General features: G+C 41.1%; 2 protein-coding genes and 1 long non-coding RNA gene across 3 annotated transcripts in view; 1 reads left to right on the top strand and 2 right to left on the bottom strand.

Moving 5' to 3' along the window:
* LOC145458778 (uncharacterized) overlaps positions 1–27,035 on the bottom strand; it is a 264,884-nt gene that overhangs the window by 166,192 nt on the left and 71,657 nt on the right. The gene's annotated exons all lie outside the window — the stretch shown is intronic.
* The window catches only part of LOC145459414 (uncharacterized), a 229,606-nt gene that overhangs the window by 135,599 nt on the left and 66,972 nt on the right, over positions 1–27,035 (top strand). The gene's annotated exons all lie outside the window — the stretch shown is intronic.
* On the bottom strand, positions 1,912–25,209 carry LOC145459321 (lutropin-choriogonadotropic hormone receptor-like). The gene is made up of 7 exons (XM_080337968.1): positions 25,118–25,209; positions 24,963–25,049; positions 15,660–15,789; positions 15,364–15,521; positions 15,125–15,306; positions 13,710–13,835; positions 1,912–2,241 (listed from the first exon to the last, which is right to left on the bottom strand). Exons 2-7 carry the CDS (start codon positions 24,969–24,971, stop codon positions 2,055–2,057), a joined length of 792 nt encoding a protein of 263 aa, XP_080194094.1. The 5' UTR covers positions 24,972–25,049; positions 25,118–25,209; the 3' UTR covers positions 1,912–2,054.

Here is a 27,035-nt window from a genome sequence, read left to right as displayed (position 1 = left end):
CACTTTGCTCGCTACGCTTTGTGGGATCGCATACTCTTAGCAGTTTGACAACATGAGGAATTACGTTATCTATCTTCGCGACGAATGCAAAATGACAATGGACAATGTATTTTCCAAAAATATATGCAAGTGACCTCGTACTAATTCGACCATTCGTTATGACAGTTCCGAACATACACGTTATGAAAGGATATCTTCAAACCAATTTCCACATTACAAAAGTCTACAAAGTAGGTAGTTTTGTGTGAAATCCGTTACGTATAACTGGCAGTAAAATCAACAAACTTGACACGTGAGTAGGCAGTGATAGTGGTAACCTCGATTACTCCTCAAAAGTTACTTTACGTTACCACTTCTTCCCAGAGCAAAATCTCACCGGCCACTTTCATCATTCCCATGATACAGATCGGCATCCAGCACAGGAAGTCAGAAAACACAATTCTTGTCAGTTTCCGCTGCATCGTTTTGTTCTGGCGTGCTCGCTTTTCCTGTAGTGCGCTCTGTGGTTCCACAACTACCCGCAAATTGACAGCATGGCTGAAAAATGTAATGTGGTGAAACCACAGAATACTTTTATGATGGGGGCCGAAGTCGGTATACAACTTGTAGCCCATAGGCGTATACATAACACATGCCAACTGTTCGGCTAACATCAGGATATGTGATGTATCATAATTTTTTACCAAACTATAGCCTTCAACGCCGGAAAGTGGGAAATAAAATGTCTCTGATTATAAAAAAAAAGCAGTCATTATTGGTCGATATCAGAGTGACCGCGCTTTCATTTATTTTACCTATTACCTTTTTTCCGAGAACTCAAGGAGATTTAACTTATTTTTGCATGACTTACTCAGTAGTTTTCTGTGTCAAACTACTCACTCTTTTCACTTCGAATTAAGTGAACTGCGTAGCCTCTTACGAATAAGTTTCCACCACCGTTATCGTTGTCTTTGTCACGAAAGGCGGGTAAAATGACGCATGTGTCACGATAAGTCGGGATATATTCGAAATATCTGCTATTTGTAAGGTTAATAATGAGTCATTTTGCGTTGATCGCAATAATGCGTGTTGTAATTTCGTAAATCAACACGCATATTTATTGATAATCTAGCAAATCGACTTTTTGAACCTACTTGCGTGAATAAACTCCAGAGCCTTCATGCATTTTATACTTTCAATTAAATTAGTTTTGTTACATCTTGGAGCGTGCTACCTCTACTTGTAATTGATGACAAAACTACACTACTTCTACGTCTGCCCTTGTAGCACACTGCTACTTATATCACACCGTCGAATCCGAAGGCAAGGAAGTCTCCCGACTGAAAGAACCGACGTCAACTTTTTTCATGTTGTGTGTGGTATTCACGGTCATACACACCAGGCCAATTTTCTTCATTTCAATCCGTAGCTGCTGACTTGCAGCACTGTCCACTTCTAGGCTATTACAAGACCCCGCCTACACATATGAGATGACGAGGAGGAGCCAAAATTACCCTCCAACACTCAGGTAGAAATTCTGGATTAGACAACGGTCAGACGAATTGGCGACGTCATTTATGTATATGATATAGTTATTTTGCGTTAGTCGCGACTATGGACGATGCATTTTCGATGGAACATACTAAAAGATAGCGGTATTGTGACAATGTCCGCTTTTGAAACAACTTCTTGGAGAGCTTTTATAATTTCCATTTTCTAAATACACTCGAATTAATTTTGGCATGTCTTGGAAATTGTTAGTTCTACTTGTTATGGAGTAGAAATTAACAGTTCTATACTTCTGCATATACTTGAGTACCAACAATGACTAGTATTACCACCTCTGAGCATGCATACTTACTTGTACAAGATAATATAAGAGAAAAGCATGAAGAGGAAGGCGATGAAGTTGACAAGCAGAAGGAAGACTGTGTATCCCCACGCCGTATCGACTTCCGGGTCGGGAAAGAAAGTTGGAAGGCAGACGGCGTGACTTGAGTAGTATCCAAACTTGTAAGTGATCGATATGTTCGGGTTTACTTCCTTGACCAGATTTTCCAATTTTCCCCAGTTAGTCATTCCGCTGAAAGGTGTTGCAGCGACGCAGTTATTGCATGCAAACAAGGAATTATAGTAAAAGATTTATACGCTGTTTGGCTGGTGTCAGACTTAACCCCATGCTGGTGCATTAACCCGAGAATAGTAACCATGTAGTCAGTTTCATTGTTATCAATTGCTTTGAAGATCCGATTCTGGGAGAACCTGAAAAAACATGCGACCTAAAATATCACCATTATATTTTAATGATGCATTTGAATAATATATTCATATTTGTTCCCGAAGCTTTTCAAATGAATTGAAAATTGACTTGTGTCTCTTCAGTTAGTTACTGCACAATGTACCGTCGGTATTTTTGAAATTTTCTTTCACCACGATTACTCAACTAAAGGTACATTTTGTGTCGACTGGTGGAACTTCTGTGGCAACAAGAAGAGGTAGTCCGTTGAAGACTACTACAGAGTGGAAGGTGCGATCATGTCATGGAAACTGTTTCAAATAAGTGCGTTGCAGCGTTTTGTCAACTAGGCATTTTTGTGGAGAGATGTGTTACGGAACTGCATGATAACAATATGACACAAAGGGAATTTTGAATCGGGAGAGTCAAGTTTCAAGAATATAGCTGAGCAGGGAACATAGCTGTTACTAATGCGTACTATTCATATGTACTAGATACTATTTAAGGTATCGATGACGTATTCATTGAATATGCAATCATAGTGTCCTATATGGTGTGGAATGTGGACAGAAGCAAATGTCACGGCTCACTGCGATTGGTCCACGTCACACTTTCAATTATGCTGAAGGCAATTTGACGGTGATTTGTGACCGGCTTGCCGAGTATTAAATTTGATAAAACGGGTATCAATCGAAAGCTGCCACTGTACTGATTACGAAAATATAAATTTTATTCCGCTCATGGCTCTGGAACCGCCACAATTAACCGCTAATTTTTCATTGTTATGGAGATTGGCATTGTGACGCAACAATGCTGTCAGGCCAAACGCGACCACAGCTCAGGAGCAAATGAGCGGCTGTGAGACGATAGTGAGAGTGCTCACTCTGCTCAGCCGGCGTCGCGGCAATGGGCAATGAGCTTGTGTTTCGAAGCGCGATTATGTCGCAGAGAAATGTTGCGCTGCTGATGGCGGGTGTCGGTACTTTCTATCGTCGCTTTGGTTAAGTATGAGCAGTAGGGTTATGACTGAAAAAAAAAATCGTCTATAGCAGGAATTGATGAGCATTTTGGTATAAATTAGAAAAATTATAATCATTCTGTTCAAATCGAAAAAAATGTCCCGCACAAACCAACTTCAATTGGTCCAAATATAGAAATAATTTACAATTCAAGGGTAATCTTTGCTACAAATTTAATATTCATATATATGTCCTTTTGTGCTTCTGGTAAAGTTCATCCTACAATTTGACTTCTCTTTGTGTTATCATGTTAGTGTCAAGGACATCTACAACGGAAATATGCGACTTCCAATGGGATTTTAAGGCACTTTATCGCTGCAGGACATTCGATCGCAAAAATAGCAGCAAATAATCTTCGGTATACTCTAGAGCAGTGGTTCTCAACCTTTTTTGCTTCGCGGACCCCTTTTTGACAGCCACGAACCTCGCGGACACCCCAAAGTTTTAGTTCAAATTCAGCTCAATTATGGTGCCACCGTCATCTGTCTTGCGCAAATATGAACTGTTGGCTTGTGATAAACAGCAACGAAATGACTTTTATTGAAAATAACATAATACTATTCATGTAGAAATTGGGTAGACCTTTATCATTCCATAGCTTATTTTATATATGTGGGCCATTTCTTGAAGTAGGCCTACGTGGTATTGTCTTGAAAATCCGCGTCTTCGATTTGATATGAACGAGTGCCAAAATCCATGCCCGCAAATATAGATGGAGGCTAGGGTTGTTCAGAATTGACCGACTTTCAAAAAGTCCAGGTTTTCAGTCTGATTCCCATGCCTTATACCTTAAAAACATATTCTGGCTACTTTTTTTTGTAACTCGTCCCTTGCATCCGTGTGCACATTGAGCTGGAAGAATAGCAGCTAAAAATAGGGGGTTCCCCTAAAATCTTAGTGTCGCGATTTTACCTAGCCTAGTTAAAGTGACATATAACATGGATTTATGCAGCTCTTGTGGTTTGGAGTGCTACAAAACCCCACTATATAGGGCATTCCTAGTTCAGGATATCATTTCCATGTCCCACACTGCCTTGGAACTGCTCAAAACTACCTAAAACTGATAGTCATTTTGTTGGATCACATATCCCACACCCCTCAAACCTACCCAGCACTGTTCATCAATTTCCTGGATCCCCATGTGCAAGAATACAACTGTAAATGTAGCATCCACTCACAGCCACATAATAAACACCACAGGAAACAAAAAAATAAGGAAAAGAAAGAGATCAACTTGACAAAATATTACATAAATCAGCTGGATGAAATGGTTGATTTCGAGAAATCTGCATATCTGTTCCGGTGATCTTCCACAGCTTGTAGGAGGCTCGCTCGCTGTTTTTTGTCATCCGTTATGAACGCAGCATAGTCGGTATTCAATTTTACCATACGCTCTGCTGCATCATTAAAGTGCTACAGGAAAAGCACAGGCTGAGGCATCACTTGAACTGCTGGAACTTTGGAATTCAACAAAATCTGTTAGAGCTCTTTGTGTTTGACACAATATCCTCAAACACTGGTAAAAACAAAGGTGCGGTTCCGTTACTTGAAGAATTGATTAACAGGAAAGTTTTCTACAATGCCTGTCGCCATCATATTTATGAACTGGTCATTCGAGAGGTTTGGAAGTGTTTGTTTGGATCGACATCCACAGGCCCTGAAAACACGGATTTTAATACCTTCAAGAAGAAGTGGAAACATATTGATAAATCAAGAAGCTATAAAACGCTGAAGTTTATTGAAGGCAGCTGGTTGGCGATGAAAGCTGATGAAGCAAAGCAAGAAATAATTCCACTGATGAAACCCAATGATGGAAAGCTGAAAGAAGTCTTGATAAGAGATGACTACAGAGAATGTGCAACAGGCACCTTGGCGATTTTGGATGACAAATATGTTGATCATCGTTTTCGCAAGCCTGGTGCTACTCATAGCGCTACATGGATGAGTCAAGTCCTGTACCGTCAAAAAATGTTCATGTGGAGTGAGCAAATGGACTTTTCTGAAGAGTTCATTGAAAAGTTGGAACGAATCAATACATTCATTCCTTTGTTTTATGTTCCAGCTTGGTTGAAAACTGTTATTGCATGTGAAGCACCTTGGAATGATCTCAAATTCCTTCATGACATGAAAAACTTTTCATTATGCGATCTCACTGTTGCTGATGTGGCATACAAGAAATTGCGAAAACATCATTAGTATCTAACTGAGGAAATGGTGGTATTTACCACGTTCTCGGCTAATCCAAAGATTCCTGACAAACTGAAGGAAGCGATGGCTGCTAAATTGCTGAAAATGCCAATCCCTGAAAAATTTCGCAGAGGTAGCCTATGCCTCTCAGTCTGATCTCTGACTCTGTCTCTGAGTCAATGAGTATGATCGATTTGATTGGGCCAGAATCGTGGTTTCTATTTGATGCTATACATGTGGAATATGATTGGTTGAGTCTTCCAGTTGCGGAACGGCATGACTGATCCGGATTTCGTGACTGCTCAAGAGTTTGTGAATACTGTTGAAGTAGTTAATGATACAGCAGAGCGTATGGTAAAATTGAATACCGACTATGCTGCGTTCATAACGGATGACAAAAATCAGCGAGCGAGCCTCCTACAAGCTGTGGAAGATCACCGGAACAGATATGCAGATTTCTCGAAATCAACCATTTCATCCACCTGATTTATGTAATATTTTGTCAAGTTGATCTCTGTCTTTTCCTTATCTTTTTTGTTTCCTGTGGTGTTTATTATGTGGCTGTGAGTGGATGCTACATTTACAGTTGTATTCTTGCACATGGGGATCCAGGAAATTGATGAACAGTGCCGGGTAGGTTTGAGGGGTGTAGGATATGTGATCCAACAAAATGACTATCAGTTTTAGGTAGTTTTGAGCAGTTCTAAGGCTGAGTGGGACATGGAAATGATATCCTGAACTAGGAATGCCTTATATAGTGGGGTTTTGTAGCACTCCAAACCGCAACAGCTGCATAAATCCATGTTATATGTCACTTTACCTAGGCTAGGTAAAATCGTGACACTCAGATTTTAGGGGAATCCCCTATTTTCAGCTGCTACTCTTCCAGCGCAATGTGCACACGGATGCAGGGAACGAGTTACAAAAAAAGTAGCCAGAATATGTTTTTAAGGTATAAGGCATGGGAATCGGACTGAAAACCTGGACTTTTTGAAAGTCGGTCAATTCTGAACAACCCTAATGGAGGCTATTAATAAGATATTCACGCGCAACGCTTCCTACAACATTTGTGATGTGATTGCAAGATTTATGGCACCATAATGAAGAAACATATTGTTAATGAACATATCACGTCCAGCCTGGTAATTTTTATCTAGCATTTAGTTATTCTGGAATAATATTGGTTATGTGCATGATAGGATAAAATGAATTTCTTCAATCCCTTCATTGTGACAAATTAGTGAAAATACATGAAAATACAGCAATTTTCATTTCAATCGACTGTTCCCGAATTTGATGCAGTGTTGGGATCAAGTCACTACCTTCGAGTCACGAGTCATCTCGAGTCATTGCAGATTTTGACTCGAGTCAAGTCAAGTCAATCGATTTTCAAAGGTGACTCGAGTCAAGTCAAGTCACTCATTTTTTTGAGGTGACTCGAGTCAAGTCGAGTCAAGTCAAGTCAAGTCACGAGTCAAGTCACAATTCAAGTCAAATTGAATTTTCGAAGTATGAGTGATGATTCAAAGTCATTACATTTTGCTGGCTGTGTGAAAGACAGATTAATTAATCATTTACCTTAATAAAATAACGAATATCTAACGAATATCACCCAATATATTCGTTCGATTTAAACCAGTGGTTCTTAACCTTTTTTCCTCCAGCGCCCCCTTTTTAAACATTATCGTGCTACAGCGCCCCCCCACCTCATATTGTCCCAGCTAGCACGCCCACTTGGTATCCAGGTGGAATTTAAGTGGTTAGGTGGGATGGATGATCGGAATGGGTTAGTAACATGTAACCCACATCGAAACCAAGCGGGATTTCCATCCATAAAGATGCGTGGTTATACCATACCAATCCCAGGTAGATTATTGCAATAAGTCTCTTCTAATTGTACCTATCAATTTGAACTCGGGGGAGTTTTACTTGTTGAGTTTTTGATATCAAATCATCTTGAAACATGAGAAATCCACTTATGGAGGAGCTCAGATTTCCCATATATCACCCACATAGGAATCAACCTTATTTTCCATCAATGTTATTTGGTTTATTTCATCGAATAATAAAGGTGGTTCCGTATGTAGTAAAGTTTTCTAGCTATTATGCTATCCCTGTTGGTTGCTCGAACCTCGAACATTAAAACCCCTACCATGCTTCACCTCGTCAATGTGATTTGAACTATTTAAAATTGAAAGTTTGTCACACTGAAGTGAACTTAAATTTCCGTTGCTAGAGTACTCAATTCCTCACAGCGTGCGTTATAGTTTTCTTGCGTAGATCCCATTACCTTTATCCCTTATCTGTATCTATTATTTTTAACTCAGGATTAATTTTACTCGTAAAATTTCTGTGATCAAATAATTGGAACTTGTTATTTTCGTCAATGAAGAATGGTCGACTTTTCATACGGCTCCCACATGTGACCGAGTAGTTTTCCCAAAATAGATGCTTCTTTTATATTTTCCTACAGCAGGATTTGTTCATCTATATAGGAAAGTCATAATCGGTTTCCGATTTATTCATTTGCGATGCTGGTCGCTGCTGGTACATTTCCAAATTGAATTCCACCTCCATGTGAATTGAATTCGGGTACTGGTGACGATAAGCGCCTAAGAATCGGGCGGCCTCGGTTCGACTCCCGTCGGAGGTTTGTCCGGGCTCCTCTTCTTGCGACATAAGACCCGAGAATGACTCGACGAAAGAATGCACTCGCACACAAGTTATGGAAATCGCTAGCAAGGGCCCTGGCCTCGAAAATGATCAACATCGAGAGTAACTGTGACGGCGGGCACTCTAAGCCGAGGTAGATGTCAGTCTAAAAGACGGCAACTGCGCGTCGGTCGGCATCCTCCTATCTGTTCATTACATCGCTTTCTATCTTATCGTATTGTACATTGTGTGTGTCTTGTTCAGTTGAAAATATAACTCAACGATTACACTTAAACATTGATGACGGCCTCACTCACCCACCGTAAAGGTTATTATATACTCAGATTACCGTATATATTGGTTTGCGTGATTGGAGGTAGTAGGTTCCAGGTATGTACTGTACAGTATACAATGATAAGTTAACTAACGTGTAGGGGTTACCAAACATCGCCTAGCACATCTCTACGTCGACTTCTCGGGCCACTTACACTGCTACAAGGACCGGGGTCGTAATATTGTCTTCGCTGCCAGCTAAGTGGGTTACCCACATGGTTCCCCAGAAAATACCTCTGTAATATGGGGCCAAAAATGTACGGTTCCCGCTTGGTTTCCCCAGCTGGTTACCACAATTCATCTCACCTTGATACCTTGTGGTACCCAAGTAGGCGTGCTACCTGGGGTAAGGACTGTAATAAAGACAATGGGTGAGAGGGAGGGCCGTAACAGCACTTCGTCAGCCCCCCCCCTAAAAATAATTGTGTTGGGCACCCATAGCGTGATAAACCAAAGTCATGAAGGGTTGGCCCCCAAGAACCCCGTCGCGTGATTTCGATGGTCAGCAAAGTTTATGTGGCCTGGTCCCAATAGGAGCTAAAATTTTCTATAATGCATGAATGAAATAGGCTTTAATTGCATACATATGTAACTATAAACTTTTTATCCTCTCAGCCCACGTAATCAGATTTACCAGTAGCGCTGAATGAGCTGTTGTATTGAAAAATAAAGGCCACGTAATTAGTAATTGAACATATTTGGGGGTGCCCGCAGAGAACGAATTGTAGATAGTTGTCAGCCGATGTTATGAAGGAAATGTGTCTAAGTTTCGTTCTCTGCGTGACTGCCTTATCGCGTCGAGCAAGTGCGACGATGCAGACATCGTGCCATGTAACGGGTTAAGCCGCCGCGGCAGCTGGTCTTGTAAAAATTTCAATAAATTGCAGCTCCATTACGGTGGCGTTCTGAAGGAAATGGCCGCGGCCAAAAATTTTTGTTAGTTCTTACCTTCAATCTGAGACCACATCATTTTTAGAGCGCAGTGCCCCTTTAATTAGTTCTGAATACACATTAAGGATATGTCCTACTACCACATCATCTACGGCGGAGCCATTTTTCTTCAGCGCCCCCTTATCGCCCCCCTGATCCCAGCGCCCCCTGAGCGTTTCCACCCCCTTGAAAATCGCCAGCGCCCCTTGGGGGGCGCTGGAGGCAAGGTTAAGAACCACTGATTTAAACCATACAAGAGGATTGGTAAATGTGAGCACTGGGCAACGTGAGGATTGAGCCGTCTAAGAAACAGAGACACATTGCTATTTACATTAATTTTCTACATTGCGGTCAATTTATTTGTGATCGAACAATGGAGGAACCTTGTAACGTACAATCAGTGAATGACTGGTTGTTCTCACAAGTGACACCGGCGTATCTCGAACAATCCGAACATACACAAGATACCGTGATTTATTCGACACCGCTTACTTAATGACTTGAAATTGACTCGTAAATTTTGCTCCGAGTCACGAGTCAATGCACATTTTTGAAGCTCCGAGTCAAGTCGAGTCAAGTCATTTTTTCAAAGTGACTCGAGTCAAGTCAAGTCATACAAAAATTGACTCGAGTCTGCCTCGAGTCATCCCAACACTGATTTGATGACATTGAAAACTTCAAATCGATGAGGTTTCGCAGGCATTATGAAGTCACCCTGATCTTCATATTATTATTTTTTCCACAAACCCCAACAAAACGCCCTTAAACAGCAATATATTTGTATTAATAGGTTATTGGCGCTTTGGCAATTAAAATTAATTTGAATTATAAGATATTACATGTCAGACGATTATTCTGATGAGGTAGTAGCAGTTGTGTAGGGAAACTGCCTCATGGTTTCCCTAATTTAAAAAAAAATTAGATTATCAATCAATTTGCATATTTAGAGGTCTCGCGGACCCCCTGAAATTGCTTCACGGACCCCCGGTTGAGAACCACTGCTCTAGAGCAGTGGTTCTCAACCGCCAGTTCGCGACGACATTCCTGCCGGTCCGCGAGGTATATTACAATTTAATACCTTAATTTCAAGATGCAAAGTTGAAGGCGACAAGTACAGAACATAAACGAGCTGACTCATCGCTAAACAGCACAGTTTGAGCGATCATTCGTTTTCGATTCATTCATTTCGGGCAGGACCGTAACTGGGGCCCCCAAACCACCCAATTGGAGAGCGGCCGAGCTTGAAAAGGCCCAAAATTATTGTGCAAATGAACAAAAATCATAGTGTAATTTTTTTGAAACATTTTTCAAGTTCTTTTCGCGCTTTGCGCGATTTAGTGTCACTAAATGCCATGCTTATAGGTGTCCTTTTCCGAGAAATACGCATGATGTACATAAATAGGCATTTCGGCGTCAGCCATTACCGCGCCGCGGCGTACCAACACAAGTTCAGGCTAACATGGGACTCCGAAGGTTGTGCCAAAAATTCGGCAGCGAGAATACCGATTCAGTCATGAATGATCGAAAATTTTCGCTATTGGCGCGATTAAGCTGCATAAACTTTCTGCTTACACTGAGTAGATTGAATGTGCTCACAAGTACAGGTGAAAACATCCACCCAAATGTAGGGTCTGGGGCGAGCCCCCGCAAGTTTGGCTTATCGCCCTGTGTCGGCCCAAGACCAACGTTTTTGGGGTGAGCTGACGAAATAATTTTTCGGCCGGGTTTGGGCATGGCTGGTACAGCTGCTTTGAGGTGTTGTCTTGCGGCACGCATTGTATTCGTATAGTTGTCAGAGTAGCCTGCGTCTGGTGGCAGTGTGCAATGAGCAAGGTAGCACGACAAGGTGCTTGGTTCTACTCCGAAACGCTTCTTCTCTCGATATTTTCAAAGAGAAGAATATTATTCATGTTGGCGTGGTCAGTTAAACCGACGGCCTTCGGCGCGAAAGACTGTAAACGACTCTCGGCAGTAGCACGTTTATCTGGACAAGGCAATTTTACCTCGACTCAGCAGACTCACTACCATAAAATCACATGGATGCCATCATGAAGATAATTAATTACGATCAAACCTCTCTAAATGTCGCACTCTAGCACCATATAATTGCAAAAAACGGTTGCATACTCTACATTTTGGCTTCATTTCAATTTTGAAAGTTCACCGGTCCGCGAGACATTTTTGGAAATTTTACCGGTCCGCGAGGAGAAAAAGGTTGAGAACCACTGCTCTAGAGCCCGATCGATATTGGATTTTTGGGTTGATACCGATAAAACCGATATCTCACACCTTGACCGAGAACCCCATTACATTCAGCCGATATTCAGAAGAAGTTGGATATACATAAGCACATTTTCAAAGCTTCAGAGCATTTATTGGAACATATTTACAGCCATTGTTATATTTGAACATGAAATAAACTAGAATCGCTACATCTGGACATCTGTTAAGTGTAAGCTTGTGATATATATCAATATTCTCAAACTAGCGGTCAAAGATTATAATTTTCTGACTTCCTACGGCCATGTTGTGACGTCACGAGAATTGCCGATAATTCTTCAGCTTGAATGGCTGATACCGATAATTCTGTCGAAGTGTGAATCGTCCCGATATTATCGGCGAACCGATAAACGGTCGGGCTCCAGTATCTTCCATCTATAGACATCTGGTTAGAATACCAGGCTTCCTGGCACGCATTTGCGAGGAATAAGCATGATATCTCAAGAGATACTCTCCATCTGGGAACTTGGAAGTACGGAATTATAGCCCTTGAGCTCCATCTCGCATTGCGTAGAGATGGAAGTTTATGCCATTTGCTTAGTGGTAATCTACTATTTTCTCTGAAAGAGCGGCATGCTCTCCACAACACATAGATAAACTTAAAATCACCCCTTCATCCTCGGTTTTCAAATATTTTCATTTGAAATCCTGGCTTGATGGATTGTACCAAGTTTTCGTAGTATTTAACCATATCATCTCCAAATTTGTAGCTGAGAGTTGGATTTGTTGAGGATTTTGGATTGAGGAACTCTGTTATATGCTTTAAGGATCGATAATATTATGTTGGCAACCAATGTATTGTGTTGTTTATGAAAACCCTTGCTCATCACTGCAATTTGCAGTTTCACAACAACGCCATTCCGCCGCTCAGTATCAACAGATGCTGAGTCACATATGATATGACATTTTCAAATTTTCATCACATTCCTCTAATCGGTTTTCTAGACCGCTGAAAATATGTTGAGTTGTTCTACTTTTGCCTTTTCGAACACCCAGTTCGATTTGTGTCAGACAAGTTGAAATTTTACGATCCATACAGTCTACATCTAAAATCGAAATTAATAATTATTTATTATTTATGTAATTTTGACTGTAAGCAAGAAAATGATAGAAATAATTCAATATGAGCGATCAAAATTTACCAAAATACTATTTTAAATCCTCGCAATTGGAATTGTGTCAATTAAATTCAAATCAGTCGGTATATTTATTATATAGTCTGTATCTACAAAAAAAAGCCTATCCTTCATACCGTGACAACTGGAAAATTTTTGTGCGGGAGGTTTTTGTTTAACCAGTCTTAACTTTTGGTGATTTTGCAATCAGGACACAAAAGTTCATCGTTTGTGACTACGGGACAAATAAAATTTTGAATTTTTTTTTCTAGTCATTACCCTAGTGAGCACGCATTACCAGCATTTCCCTGACATGTAAGGGAAGGACTTGGTCCGCGAATGCAGTAGGTAAAATGTTGAATAAAGGTTTACAGAAGGGGTGTCGAACTGAGCTGGGGTCATGGTTCGTATTCAATCCTTTAAAAAGCTTGCGGGCCGTAACAGTCAAATTATTCCAAAATGTTACTACCAAATCCATACCTATTTACCTAATTTCACTGGAATGTTCTATTATCAAGCCTAGGCCTATATGGCCCTCGTCAGGAATATAGGAGATTTAACTGTAAACGGTGACGTTTGAATTTGGATTATCATTTTTAATCACCATTCAAATTTCTCTAAATGCGCACTCTCCCTCTCACCGCGCAGCGGCAGCTGTCGTTTGATACCCATTTTATCAAATTTAATGGTCGGCAAGCCGGTCAAATATTACCGTCAAATTGCCTTCAGCCAAATGGAAACTATGACGTAGCCAATCGCAGCGAATCATGAGATTTGCTTGTGTCCACATCCTATAGGACACTATGACGCAATAGAATAAGTAGCACTGTCGCTAAACAATATCAAAAATATTAAATCCCCATTCGGATGCATGCGGATTGCGGAGATAACGCTGGTATGCATTCTTTATACATAGGCGATACGTAGGTGCTGGTGGTGAAGGTAAAAGTTCGCACAATGAAAAACGCAAGGACTTACTCGATTCTTGTAACGAAATAATCTTCAAACCAGGAAAGCAGTGGAATCAGTCCGATCATTGAAGCTATGAACCAAGCCATGAGTAGGGCGGCCGTCTCTCGATTAATATTTGGTTGCGAGAAGGGTCTGTAAATACGTAATGAACGCAATAATTCATCAAGATAGATTTTTTATTTTGCATCAAATGGAGGCAGAATGGATGACGCATCACATTTCTACACTTAACCCTTTGAATGGGAGAACACTGGTGACCCAAGTCCAGGTTCATCTCTCAATATCCCCAAAGATATATGTCGTAGCGGACTGCTTTTTGTTTCTATGAAAAGCCTGCTATCTTCTGATTTATATCATACTTAAAGGTATAGGACATGACAATTTTCAAATATCGACGATCTTACATGAAGAGTTCGGCTGAAAATACCCATGCCAAAAATTTCCAGATATTTTTCGAGTGGGAAATACAGTCTGAAATTCTGCCAGAACATAAGACGTCGACTTGTACGGTATTCTGTGTAATTTATCACCGCTTCGAACATCAAACCTTGTTCTGGGGAGTTTTCTGAAAGGGTTCGTTAATTGTGGTCATCCTTCGGTGAATTTCAAGAACATAGCCAAGTTCAAGTCCAAGTTCGTGACGGAATATGAGTCGTAAACTGGTTTACTATGCCTGCAAATGGTTGGATATGACAAGAGAAAGTATACCACGTTGTTTCATGCCACTAACTGGGCGGTAGGGGTTCGATTCGGTATTGATCTTGAACTTGACCATTATGACCACTCACTGACCACGCCCATATGTAAATTTTTCGTGTATTTTTGATTTTTCGATATCTGTCGAGCCTCGCGTTTTACGGTCATGGTTGACGGCTTGTTTAAAACCAGGCAACGGTGGCTACGCAATGAGGCATAATTTTGACTCTCTGACGCTATCCTGGGGGTAAGCTCGGAAAAATGAGAGAGAGAAAGAGAGTTTTCAGAGAAAAAGTTTGTTTATTTAGTCTCATAAAAACCCTAGACATGGCATGGGGTGACGATCGAGGGCGGAAACGGTAGAAGGCTATACTCCGGCCACTTTTAAACCGGAACAGCTCAGATTAAAGTGTTGGTGAGGTCACGGTATGAATTTGAAAAGTGATGGTCAGTTCTGCAAAATCCGACCCCCCATTAAAAGGGTTGATTATTAGACAAATGGGCCTAATGTGGAGATCGTGTCAAAAGAGAAAATGAGTGCCAGAACTTGCGCAAAGGTTTAAGGAACAATCACGCGTGATGCATGTCCCAATTTGATCTTTAATTTGAGACCAGATCATATTTACATCGCAGTGCCGTTTCAAGCCTACAGTAAGCTGAATCGCGGACACTACACAAACAACTGATGCAAATAGGGTCGACATTACCAATGCTGAATATCTTACCGAACCACAGCGCGAACCCTCTGAATTGCAATCAATACCATCGTAAAGACAGATTGTTCTGAACCGGTTACCAAAATGAACCCGAGTGCTGAGCATGAATAGCTGCCTCTCCATATCCGACTTTGCACAGCGTAGCAATCATCCAACATTTGAGCTTCTATGCAGATCGACAATGTGTAGATCTGTAACGAATGGTCATATTTTGCGAACGAAACACAACTAACAAGTATCGCTTGTACCCCAACGACAAAATCAGATAACGACAAACTCAAGATTTGCCGTCTGACGAGTCTCGTGTGATCCGATACACTATTCGGACCAGACGTCGGTCGCGTCCTTGACAAACTCCAAATCGTCATCCCGATTACAGTTGAACATCCGACGATTGCGAATATACCTGCATTACAGTAACAGACTGCAGGGAAAATATATACGTACAGTACAGTGACGAAAGAGTTGAAAGTTGAAAAAGTTTCCAGCTGTGGCTTTACTATCTCTTCGATTGACAATATGGATTTATCGAGGATTTCCTTACTAATGATCCACACGAGAGCGAACATCGCTGTGTTTGCTATCATTTCCTTTCCGTCTGAAAAAGTACTATTGAAGCACTCCGTATGGCATTCGTCCTTACCAGATCGGCAATCTTGAATCCCGTCGCATTTCTGGAATAAGAAAAAACTTTTTAAAATAGTGTTTTTGGGTGATACCGTACTGGCGTACTTGATCAGCATGGAATTCTTGAGCTCGTATTTGTGACCACACAAAATCGGGCCATTTCAGGTTAAGATCTATATCGACATCGCTAGCGTGTTAGTGCGCTTGCTATTTGAATGGTATCGTTAGCTTGTTGACGTTCTACCCATATCATCTATCATCGTAATCGGCACCTGAATGGTAGGGTGCCAGGCTTGTAACTCTAGTTTGATTTTATTTGAACTCTTATCATTGACACTACATTATTAGATTTCAACTAATTGGTCTCATGTTCTCGGAGCGAAAACTGGGTTAGAGATCACACATTGCCCCATTCAGCACACTTTCATGATCGGTCATGGCGTGTGGAGTCGGATCTGAATATTCCTAAAATCTATAAACCGATGGTGCAGAAATTAATCGCGCATAAGAACCGTGCGCAAAATTGAGATCCGGTGGGAAAACAGCATATATACGATTCGCTGATTGAATTAGAAACCAGAATGACTGCAACAAGTTGTTTCACTTATCCCATTATATCCTTGTGTAGCCTTCATAAGATGGCAAATGAGACAGTTTGCAATCGCACGTTGTCTATCCGTAAGACTACTTATTGGTGTTGGGATGAAGTCACCACCGTCGAGTCAGTATATGCTTTGTCAATTGCGATTGAATTACAACAGTACTTTTCAGCCAGCACCAACCGAACTGTTTTTGCAAATATAAATATATATGCACAAACCTACCGAAGATGGTTATAAAAAAGACAATGAAGATACGTAGCATTATTATGTTCAGATAAACAAACAGATGGCTAATGCTTTCGGCCAGAGGTCTCAAACTCAAATGTACTCGCGGGCCAATTTCTTACTTTTGATGGCGCCGCGGGCCGCACCACAAATAATAGGGGAATTCAATGTATTTCAAAGTAGGCCTTATTTCCGGGTTTCGCGCATAGGTCTACTCCTTATAACTAGGCTATATTGACATGTCATTACCGAAGTCAAATAGAATCAGCGTTTGATTTTACCTTCAAATGTTGGAACAGATCAATAACAACTTGAACATAATGGATCTGTGCAATACCAATATAAATGTGCAATCGCCGAAGAATCCGGTGGTGTTACAGCTGTGAAGCGTAGGCTACGACTAGTTAATACTCGCCACATTAAATTGGCGACAATAAAATATATAAAGATACCCAAGATGACACGGGATATAACCAACTATACATCAAAGGGGCAACATAATGCCAATGTCGGTTGCCATACCTACATGCTTAGATATCTAAATAAGCTACGCAACGCAAGCTACGACCTTTTGATATTTTACTATTTTTCCTACCAGTTTGATAGTTTGTTCATAGTGTCCTATATGGTGTGGACACAAGCAAATCTCACGGCTCAGTGAAATTGGTCTTTGTCACACTTTTCATTTGGTCAAAGACAATTTGACGGTAATTTTTATCCGGCTTGTCCTGCATTAGCCTAAATTTGATAAAACGGGTATCAATGGAAAGCTACCACGGTACTGATCAGGGCTGTGGAGTCGGTAAATTTTACGACCGACTCCGGCTCCGACTCCGACTCCACACATTTCCAATATACCGACTCCGACTCCGACTCCTGAGTCTTTAAACGTACCGACTCCGACTCCGACTCCGACTCCTGGGTCTTTAAACGTACCGACTCCGACTCCCGACTCCGACTCCGACTCCAGCATTATTACCAATTTACCTCGAAAATTAATGCCACATTGTCGGTTGAATGACTATCATACAACCATTAAACATATGCAAACATATGATTAACTGTGGCATGCTGAATTGTTTCATTGTGGCACAGCTCGAATTATCCACTATGCAATTAACATGAAATAAAGATTTGCTAAATATCCTTCCTTATTCAAGTTTTTATAACATGGACTCTCTAATATCCTGAAATGTATGAATCATTCAAATATGGCAGATATCCAATCCTGTATAATAAAAATGTAGATAAAAAATCCAAGTGTAGCTCTTGTGTATGACTCAGCAACTAATTAAGAAATTGAACTTACTAATTTTGTCATTACACACTATCCTGATTACAAGCACAAACACTCTTACTACTAGTAATAGACATTGTTCATAAATGGAATTTAGTCAAGTAGTCAAATACCATAGCCTATGTCTAGTCTACATGTACTTAATCAAGTATTCAAGGATTCGGACTTGCAGTCTTTCTTAATCATTTGTTCGACCAAAACAGCTAAGCTACACTATAAATATTTTTAATTTTGTCAAATGGGAAGCATCGTTTGGTCATATTTACATATTTTCAGGGTTGTAATGACTCGAGTCCGACTCGAGTCACGATTTTCGGATGACTCGACTCGAGTCATTTTCTCAAAATACGGAAATGACTCGACTCGACTCGAGTCAATCTGTGAATTGACTCGACTTGGACTCGAGTCATTGCGCATGACTCGAAGCAAGTCATTGACTCGAGATTCAGACGGCCAAGACCGACATTTCATTGTAATTTCGAAGCCAACACACTATTGCGATTTCGTTTGTTGGTACTGGTGCTTGAAAATAGGACCAGAAACTGCTAGAAGTGAGGAAAATTGATATATTATAAATGCGAACCATTCAATATCACCATACAGAGTTATAAAAAGTGGGTTTAGGATGACTTTAACTGGAAACTGAGCAGTCAACACAATGACGTGGACTCGGACTCGAGTCATAATACCATGACTCGGACTCGATCCTCTGTTCGCTGACTTGGACTCGGACTTGACTCGGTGGGAATTGAAACTGACTCGACTTGACTCGAGTCAAAAATATAAAAGTGAGATTGACTTGTGACTCGGAGCTTTGTGACTTGGTTACAACCCTGCATATTTTGACAATTTTACAAAACCAGCCGATGCATTTTCTTTGTCACAGTATCATGGTAGAATTCCAAAAATTGCATCAATTTTGACTGCATCGCGAAAACGCATCTCGCGATTTTCTTCCCCTCTGCAACTGAGTTGTAATTTGCAAGTAATGCCTTTTATCTATATCAGGGGTGGGCAACTTTTTCGGCGAAAGGGACACCTGAGATTTACGAACCATTTCGCGGGCAACGGGAATGTTGATAACCTTTTTTTAGTCGTCGATAGGAGCGAACCGAATTATGAAACATTGCAAACAAGACTTATATTACTACGCTCTAAAATTGTTAACATTATGTCATCCAACTGTGCAGTGCGCAATCAGGCCCTGGTCGCGCGAAGCGCGAATTTTTTTTGCAAGATAACGACTGAATTAGGCTATAGCTATATCAATAAATATGTCGCTAACATACATTGGGGGTAGCATCTGTATACCACTGGGCTCATTTGGCAAGGACAGGATTATTCGACGTTTAGACATAGCAAAATCGACGGTATCAGTGAACATGCCTCTATCATTTTGTGCAAATGTTTTGTCGACGATCTCGCTGCGAATGCACAAGCGAAGCCGTATATCTCCTAATTGCGAATATAGTTAAACTCAATTCTGTGAAGAATATGTATTTATAATTTTCAAAAGGGGGCTCAAATACTGAATGCAAGAAATCTAGTGACAATGAATCATGCGAAGTACCGAGAAAAAATTCAAGTCAAAAAAATCTGCTATGAAATATTCTCCTTCATGGTCATATACGAAGATCTGGGATAAATGTGGCTGACCCCTGGATACGTCAATGCCTCAGAACTGTTGTTTTAGTCATCATCAAATTTCTCGGTCATGCTAACCAAATTTTGGTTGGCCTTGCAATTGTACCTGATGTCATAAATAATTTCGAGAATTACCTCGCAGGCCACACCTAACCTTCTCGTGTGCCAAATTTGGCCTGCGTGCCGCGGGCTGGCCGCAGCTGATCTGTATGGTTAATATTAACAGTGATTGGTGGTACATAAAAATTATATTGAAAACTCTTTGAAAGCAAAGGTGTTCATGATAGAGAAGTTGGAGTCGGAGTCGGAGTCGAAAGCATAGTTATTCTCACAAACTCCGACTCCGACTCCAGTCAGTATATTCCCACCGACTCCGACTCCGACTCCGACTCCGACTCCATCAAGCGAAAATTACCCCGACCCCGACTCCACCGACTCCGACTCCGACTCCACAGCCCTGGTACTGATTGCGAAAATATAAATTTTATTCTATTCGTAGCCCCGGAACTCGCCAGAATAAGCCTCAAATGTTGCATTGTAAGTGAGTTTGGTATTGTGACTCAGCCATGCCGTCTGAGCAGCTCAGGAGCAAATGCGCACGAGAGTGAGAGTGCTCAACTGATCAATCGCTTGCGTAACGATGGCCGATACGCTTGCAGCTTGCAGTGCTCCTCGCCTGCTCCCAGACGTCATTGCCTCATCACAATGCCAAACTCACATACAATGCAACATTCGAGGCTTATTTTGGGGAGTTCCAGGACCACGAACAGAATAAATTTATATTTTCGCAATCAGTACCGCGGTAACTTTCGATTGATACCCGTTTTATAAAATTTAGGCTGATGCAGGACAAGCCGGACAAAAATTAGCGTCAAATGGCCTTCGACCAAATGGAAAGTGTGACGTACACCAATTTCACTGAGCCGTGAGATTTGCCTGTGTCCACACCATATAGGCAGGGCCGTAACAGCACTTCGTCAGCCCCCCCCTAAAAAACCTTGGTCTTCGGCCCCCATAGGCTGATAAACCTAACTTCTGGGGGCTTCGCCCCCCAGACTCCCCTCAGCCTGTGCGCTGTTTCCCGCTACTTATCCTCTACATTGGCTGTCCATTCTGTGTGACAGTTTTTCTCGCCTGAACGCGCAAAGCGCGAGAAATTTTTATAATTCGATGACTGAATCGGTCAATATGATCGGGAATTGCATATATATTGCTGTGAGTTTTTACCCTCTCTCTGCTCACGTAATCGGATTTACCGGTAGAGCTGAGTGAGGGGTGTTTGAAAAGGTAGAAACCCTCAATAATAATTAAACATCTCCGGGTGTATACCCGTTGCCAAGAACGAAACAACACTTCGTCACGCCCCCACCCCCCAAAAAATAACTTGAGTCATGGGCTTCCATAAGGTGATAACCCGGCCCCCATCACGTTGTTCGCTTTTTCAACGAAATTATAGTGGTACCGTTTCGTGAGCCAGCGAGCCAGATGCGCACATTTTTGATAAGTCATGATAAATCGGTCAATAAGGTCGGTAATTGCATATATATTGTTATGAATTTATTGTCCTATCTACTCAAATTTACCTGAATAGCTAGGTGAGGTGTCTTCGAAACTGTAGAGTCCGTAAATAATAATTAAACATATTCGGGTGGGCGGACCCGTTGGTATAACTTCGTTACATGATGTTATTTCGTGACCTGTCTATCAAAAAATATAGAATCGGCCAAACGTACTATACTAAAAGTTCACACGATTTCAAATTGGTATTTCTTCGCTGCCATATAATTAGTCCCTGCGGGATGGTATTTGTCTTGTGAGGTTCAGATTGCCAAGACAGAAACATTCGGCGCCAGTTAATTAAACCTATGTGTATTTTGTATGCCTATATATAACGAAGTTTTCGGTCATTGTAAGGGCAGTTCCTTTCGGCCAAGGTTTTCTCGCCGGCGATCGTTCTGGCACACTTCTTGGAGTCGCATATTACATGGCCTAAAACTTTATATCTTGGTGCGTCGTGGCGCGGCAATAGCCAACGCCGATATGCCCATTTCTATAAATGTTGCGTATTTTTTCTTCGGGGAAGAGTACCCAATAATCAAGATATTTGGCAACCTGAAATCGCACCCAGCGTTTTTTGATAAAGTTCCATAAATTTCCAAAAAATACTCTATAATTTATGCTAATTCACGAAATAATTTTGGGCCCCCTTCGAGCTCGCCCCCCCCCAATTGGCGGGTTTTTGGTGTGGCAGTTACGGCCCTGCATATAGGACACCATGGTTTGTTGCGTGCGGGGTTTTACCAAGACACGGCATTCAGAGTCACAAAAGTCTTTCTCTGATTGTAACGTTTGACGTGACGAGTACGAGTACGAGTAATTCTACAGAGGGTCGCGCCCAAGTCCAAAGGACAATTTTCAGCCACGAATCATCAACGGTTCGTGTTTTACCATAATAAACAAGTAATGTCACGTAATAGTTGATCTTCCACTTAGTGGTAACGTTTGAAAGTGATGTATTAGTGAAGTTTGATGAGTAGTTTCAGGCTTCTGGAGTAGTTTTAGAGCGAATTTTAAGTACTCAAAAATTGGTAGTAAAATATTGTCGAATACTTCGAAATCCAAAATGCCGTCGCGGGCCGCACAAAATGGTCTCGCGGGCCGCGTGTTTGAGACCTCTGCTTTAGGCCATCAAGTGTCTCATTAAAAAGGCAACTCTCTTCCCTCGTTTTGGTTTCAACTACAGCGCATTAAAACTCTTTTCGGCCAAATTAATGTCGGATTTTGTACAGGAATTTCTAGTGCTTCGTCTTGGAATGTCAGGTCTTAATAAGAACCATACAGCACTCCTACCCAAAATACAGCGTATTTTACACAAGTGAAAAGTGCTTGCCGGCAGCGATCGCGACGTGGTGCAAAATTCACATATTTCTTTTATTGCCTCTGTCTGATGGCTTGGAAAACAAGCTCAAAACTATTAAGGATAGTATACTCACATTGGAGTTCACTACGTTATGATACGCTTCTCTAATTTGTGTTCTGTTTTATTATTTTTCAATTTCCCATTTCTTATCTTGCAAGTCGATGAGAAGATCAACGGAAATCACGATACCGTGTTTTTGGCTCTTTAGCTCAATTTAACTCGAAGCTTCATGCATATCGGCTAAACTAGTGGTTCCAAAACTTTTTAGATTGAAACCAAAATCTGAGTTTTAGTGGCATCTCATGGCCCAAGCCTCACACTTAAAAAAAGCATTTATATTAATATAATAGTATGCTACGAAGTTATTGGCATGTATGACATAAAGAACGCGCAGACAGCGTTTGTATTCAACAAAACTTTACGGAACATGTCTAACACACGCTACTACTACTATACTCGGGCCTTGTGCCATTCGAACCTTTAATATGACAATTTGATGATTGTTTAGAGCAGTGGTCGGGGACCTTTTGTGACCGAAGAGCCATATATTTTCAATTGTAACTCTTAAAGAGCCATACATGTAAATCAACTGTTACATCACAATTTAAAATTTGTGACTTATTGTTAGTAGCAATAACTGGGATTCGTAGTATGCGCCATATTTTTTTCGCGCATGCGTACTGCGTAGGTGCTACGTGGATACGAACATGGTCATTACAGCAGTGCATACCCACTGCAGGGTGTGATACGTCAGTTACGCGGGGTTATGGGAGGCAAGTGAGGCAGTGTCGCACATGTAGTCAGGGATGAATGAAGAAAAATTGTGAAACCTTCAATGATTTTATTGGTATTTTCCATCGATGCTCATGAATGACTAGATTTTGAACATTTTTACTCCTAAAATTACGGAATTTTCATATTTGTTGTTCGAAAATAAACCGCGAAAGGAGAGGTAAGGCACAGGTGAGGGACAGTCAGGCCAAGCATCACCAGTGACAGCTTCTACAGTATATTTTGCATAGCATAACGTTGCGCTACACACTTACATTTTATGGCGGTATTAGAAAGATACTTGCCAATCACGAACATGAATACCTATGTGGTTTTTTTAAAATTCATTTTAAATTTTTGAATGTTACTCCCCAGGTAGTTATTTTGTCGGCGTAGATCAGAAAGGCAATGTGTATTTGAAAACAGCATTGTCCTACAAGCGTACCTGCTTGTCTGTCTGCTATGCTCTTTGCTCAATAAAGGTATCGTGCAATTCAAGATTTTGATGTGCCCGGTTAGTCTCCGGTGCGACACCAATTCAAATTTCGGGATTTTGAAGTGGGGGGAGAGGGGGGTACGAGCCCCTAACCCTGTACACCTCACTATCTTGACCTCTCAAAGACATGTTCATGCTCCGACGAGAATAAATATTCTGTCCGTCATGAAAATTTACCAACAAGTTGCTGCAATATTATTAAATTAAGTACAAAATTAAAAATTTGTCAAAGATCCATATCTTATACCCTAAAGAGCCAAAGGTTCCCGACCACTGGTTTAGAGAGAGAGAGAGAGAGCAGAAAGTCAATTTTACGTCATTTTCCTCACACGTCGCAGACTCAGACGGGCTGAATATTAATTCACTACGGCTGGTATGAGCCAATGTTTTTGTTAAAGATACAATGAATGGTGCGTTGTAAGCCAAACAAGTTTTTACAATTGCGTCGTAGCGGCAAAAGTTAGGTAGCCACTGCACATGAATTTCGCAGTAGGTTTATTTGAATTATTCCACGTCTAAAAAAGTCATAATTATTTTCGATTTGCATCCAAATCCATCCGGATTTTCATCCGCACTACAATTTGTTCCATTCGCAGAATTGCGTACCATCCCACCGGTTGAAAAGTTTTAAATTACAATATGCTTTTCGGTCGACTGTAGCCATATTACTTACAGTTTTAAAATGGCGACACGTCGTCCTGCATTGCAATAGGCGGGCGAAAATGCTGATTTCGATATATATTCTATCTTAGGGTTACCATATTTTGGAAATCTTAAAAGAGGGCATTTTTTCAAAATTTTCAGATTTGCATTACCGGAGGAAAATCTTAAAATATGGTAAATTTTTCCCACTTTGTGGTCGGTTGACTACAAAATAGGTCAGCTTTCCGGCTCAGCTCCCGAAATAGCCTCCGGAGCGTTACTTCAGTGTTGATTTACTGTATCTCAGTCGAATTTTGCCATATATTTGACCAATATCCTCAAGAAGGATCACCAAATATCAAAAAAAGGGGACATTTGAGCGTCCTCCGAGGAAACTTTCAAAAAAGAAAAAAAAAGAGGAAAATCCTCTTAAAAAAGGACGTATGGTAACCCTATTCTATCGTTGCCTGGTAATTTTGGTGTAGGCCTACCATCCGTGGATGTTTTTATTCAACCTCGCGTGTTTTAGCTTGTTCTCAAACCGAGTTGAACCAAAATTATATTATGAAGATTGAGCTATGTTTGATAAGCGCCCACATTATGAAATGATGAAAAAGTCTTACAGAATTCATATCAAGATACTTCAACGTTCCATTGTCATCGCAGCGGTAGTGCTTACATTTGTCCTCGTCTTCTCCGTCGTCGCAATCCTATATAAAATATTGGAAATATGGCTGACTATCGTAGTCGCCGACTATCACGTTTTTAAAAATCATACATCTTCTTTGTCGCACGTTCTCCATATCGGTATATTTGGTAGCGCGCGGTCAGTGCAGTAGAATCTACAAATCCAACAAGATATGCTTAGTGTAAAATCCTGCGAAAGCGACTAGTTAAACAAAACTGCTCTTTGAAAATAATCAATATCGATTACACCATGTAACAAACATTTTGTTGAACCGATGTTTTGATATTTCCTATACCATTTTTCTTGACAAAACATGTTTCTGGCATTTTTGCCACAAGTGTCGTTTACAAATGTCGTTTAAGCTTTTTAAACTTCCCGCACCATGTTTTTTAAGCTCCTGTTTTTTAATTTCCTATCAACTGTGACGTCACATAGATCCATCATTCAATTCAGAATAGTTGGTTGTTGACGATCATCTTCTCAGTCTCAGTTAGTCAGTATTGGATACAGAAAGCAATCTCCAATTCATTTTCGTTTTGTTCTGTTGATGCACTCATTGTGGACCTAGTGAGTATAATCTAATTATTAATGTTAACATCATAGGCGCCGACTTACGAGGTTACGAGGCGCAGCCACCTCGTACAAAATGCTCAAACGCCCACGTCATTTTTAACGAGTAATGAGTAATCAGGCGAATTGATGCGACCTCGTTAGACACGTCTTCGATTTTGATACGCACGTGTGCCAAGCGCGTAGCCAGGGGGTTTCGGAGATCGAACTTCCCTATTTGAAACGCGAAACCCAGTCATTTTGAAATGATCATTCTAACTCTAATATGCAGTTGCCATTCAATAATTGTGTTATCAGTGTTCCGCGCGGCTGATTTGCGAGAAACGTGTTGCCAACGAGAAGAGTATGTGATGATCTCGTGCTGAGATGGTCGCGAAATTAGGTCAGTCATTCCCGTGCGCGTGACAATCGTCACTAGCAAAGCTTAACGGGTCTCGACCAAGCCTGGTTCCGCAGTCTTGAACAATCGCATCTGCAATAGGCCCAGTTCACACTATATCATAGCTTGCCTTCGCAATTGCATCTTCATTGCCGGTTTCGGCCTGGTGTGCACGATGTCGCGCTGGCCTACACAATAGCATCTGCAATAGGCCTGGTGTGAAAGATATGATTGCTGGCCTAACTATCGCGTCTCGGGCCTAGCATGCTTTGGCTCCTGTCTCTCGCTGGTTTTAAGACCATGCGGTCGAGTTTACGCTAATTAGTAGGGCGATTTTTTTTGACATGTCAAAAAAAGTCAAAATTAGGTCAAAATTGTAGCGTTAGGTCAAAATTTGTCAAAATTGTTTACAAAATCAAACATTTTTTGACCTCTACATTTCGTTTGTATCGTAGATTTTGCGCTGTCTGTGAACTTAGCATTTGATAATTTACAGCTTGTATAGCCTACTTTATAGGCCTACCGTTGTAAACGGCCCATCGTCTGCTCATTGTGAATCATAAACGGACAAATGAAACAAATAGTGACATGGTTTTATGGTCAACGTACCGCAATATCCTAACTGAAGCAAGACTGCTTGGGCATTGCATGGTTCTACATCAAGAAGCGCAAGCTGAAAAATTGTGATATAGACAACATTGTCAGAATGAAGCAACACGGTGCATCACCAGCAAGCAGTGTGAACACAACTTCAGTGCTGTCAGCTAACAACTGCTGCTGTTGAACGTTCTTTCTCCATTCTTGGCACGCTACTAAGTAAGAACAGACACTTTCTACCCGAGATAGCGCAGTGGTATAATCCGCGGCTGCAACAGCAATGGGTGTGGGTTCGATTCCGACCGAGGTCAACTTCATAATTCCGATATCTAAGTGTTGGAGGTTTACCTAGGCTCCTCCTCGCCACCTCATCCGCGTAAGCGGTGTCTAAAAGCCTATAGTTGGGCCGTGCTATAAGTTGGCAGTTACGGAAAATAATAAAGAATATCGGCCTGGTGTAAA

The sequence above is a fragment of the Botryllus schlosseri genome, chromosome 16, assembly GCF_051294905.1.
Source record: "Botryllus schlosseri isolate E-star chromosome 16, Bs_hap1, whole genome shotgun sequence".
Lineage (NCBI taxonomy): Eukaryota > Metazoa > Chordata > Ascidiacea > Stolidobranchia > Styelidae > Botryllus > Botryllus schlosseri.
Note: the sequence above shows the minus strand (reverse complement) of the source record. Positions and strands in the feature narration are given on the sequence as shown.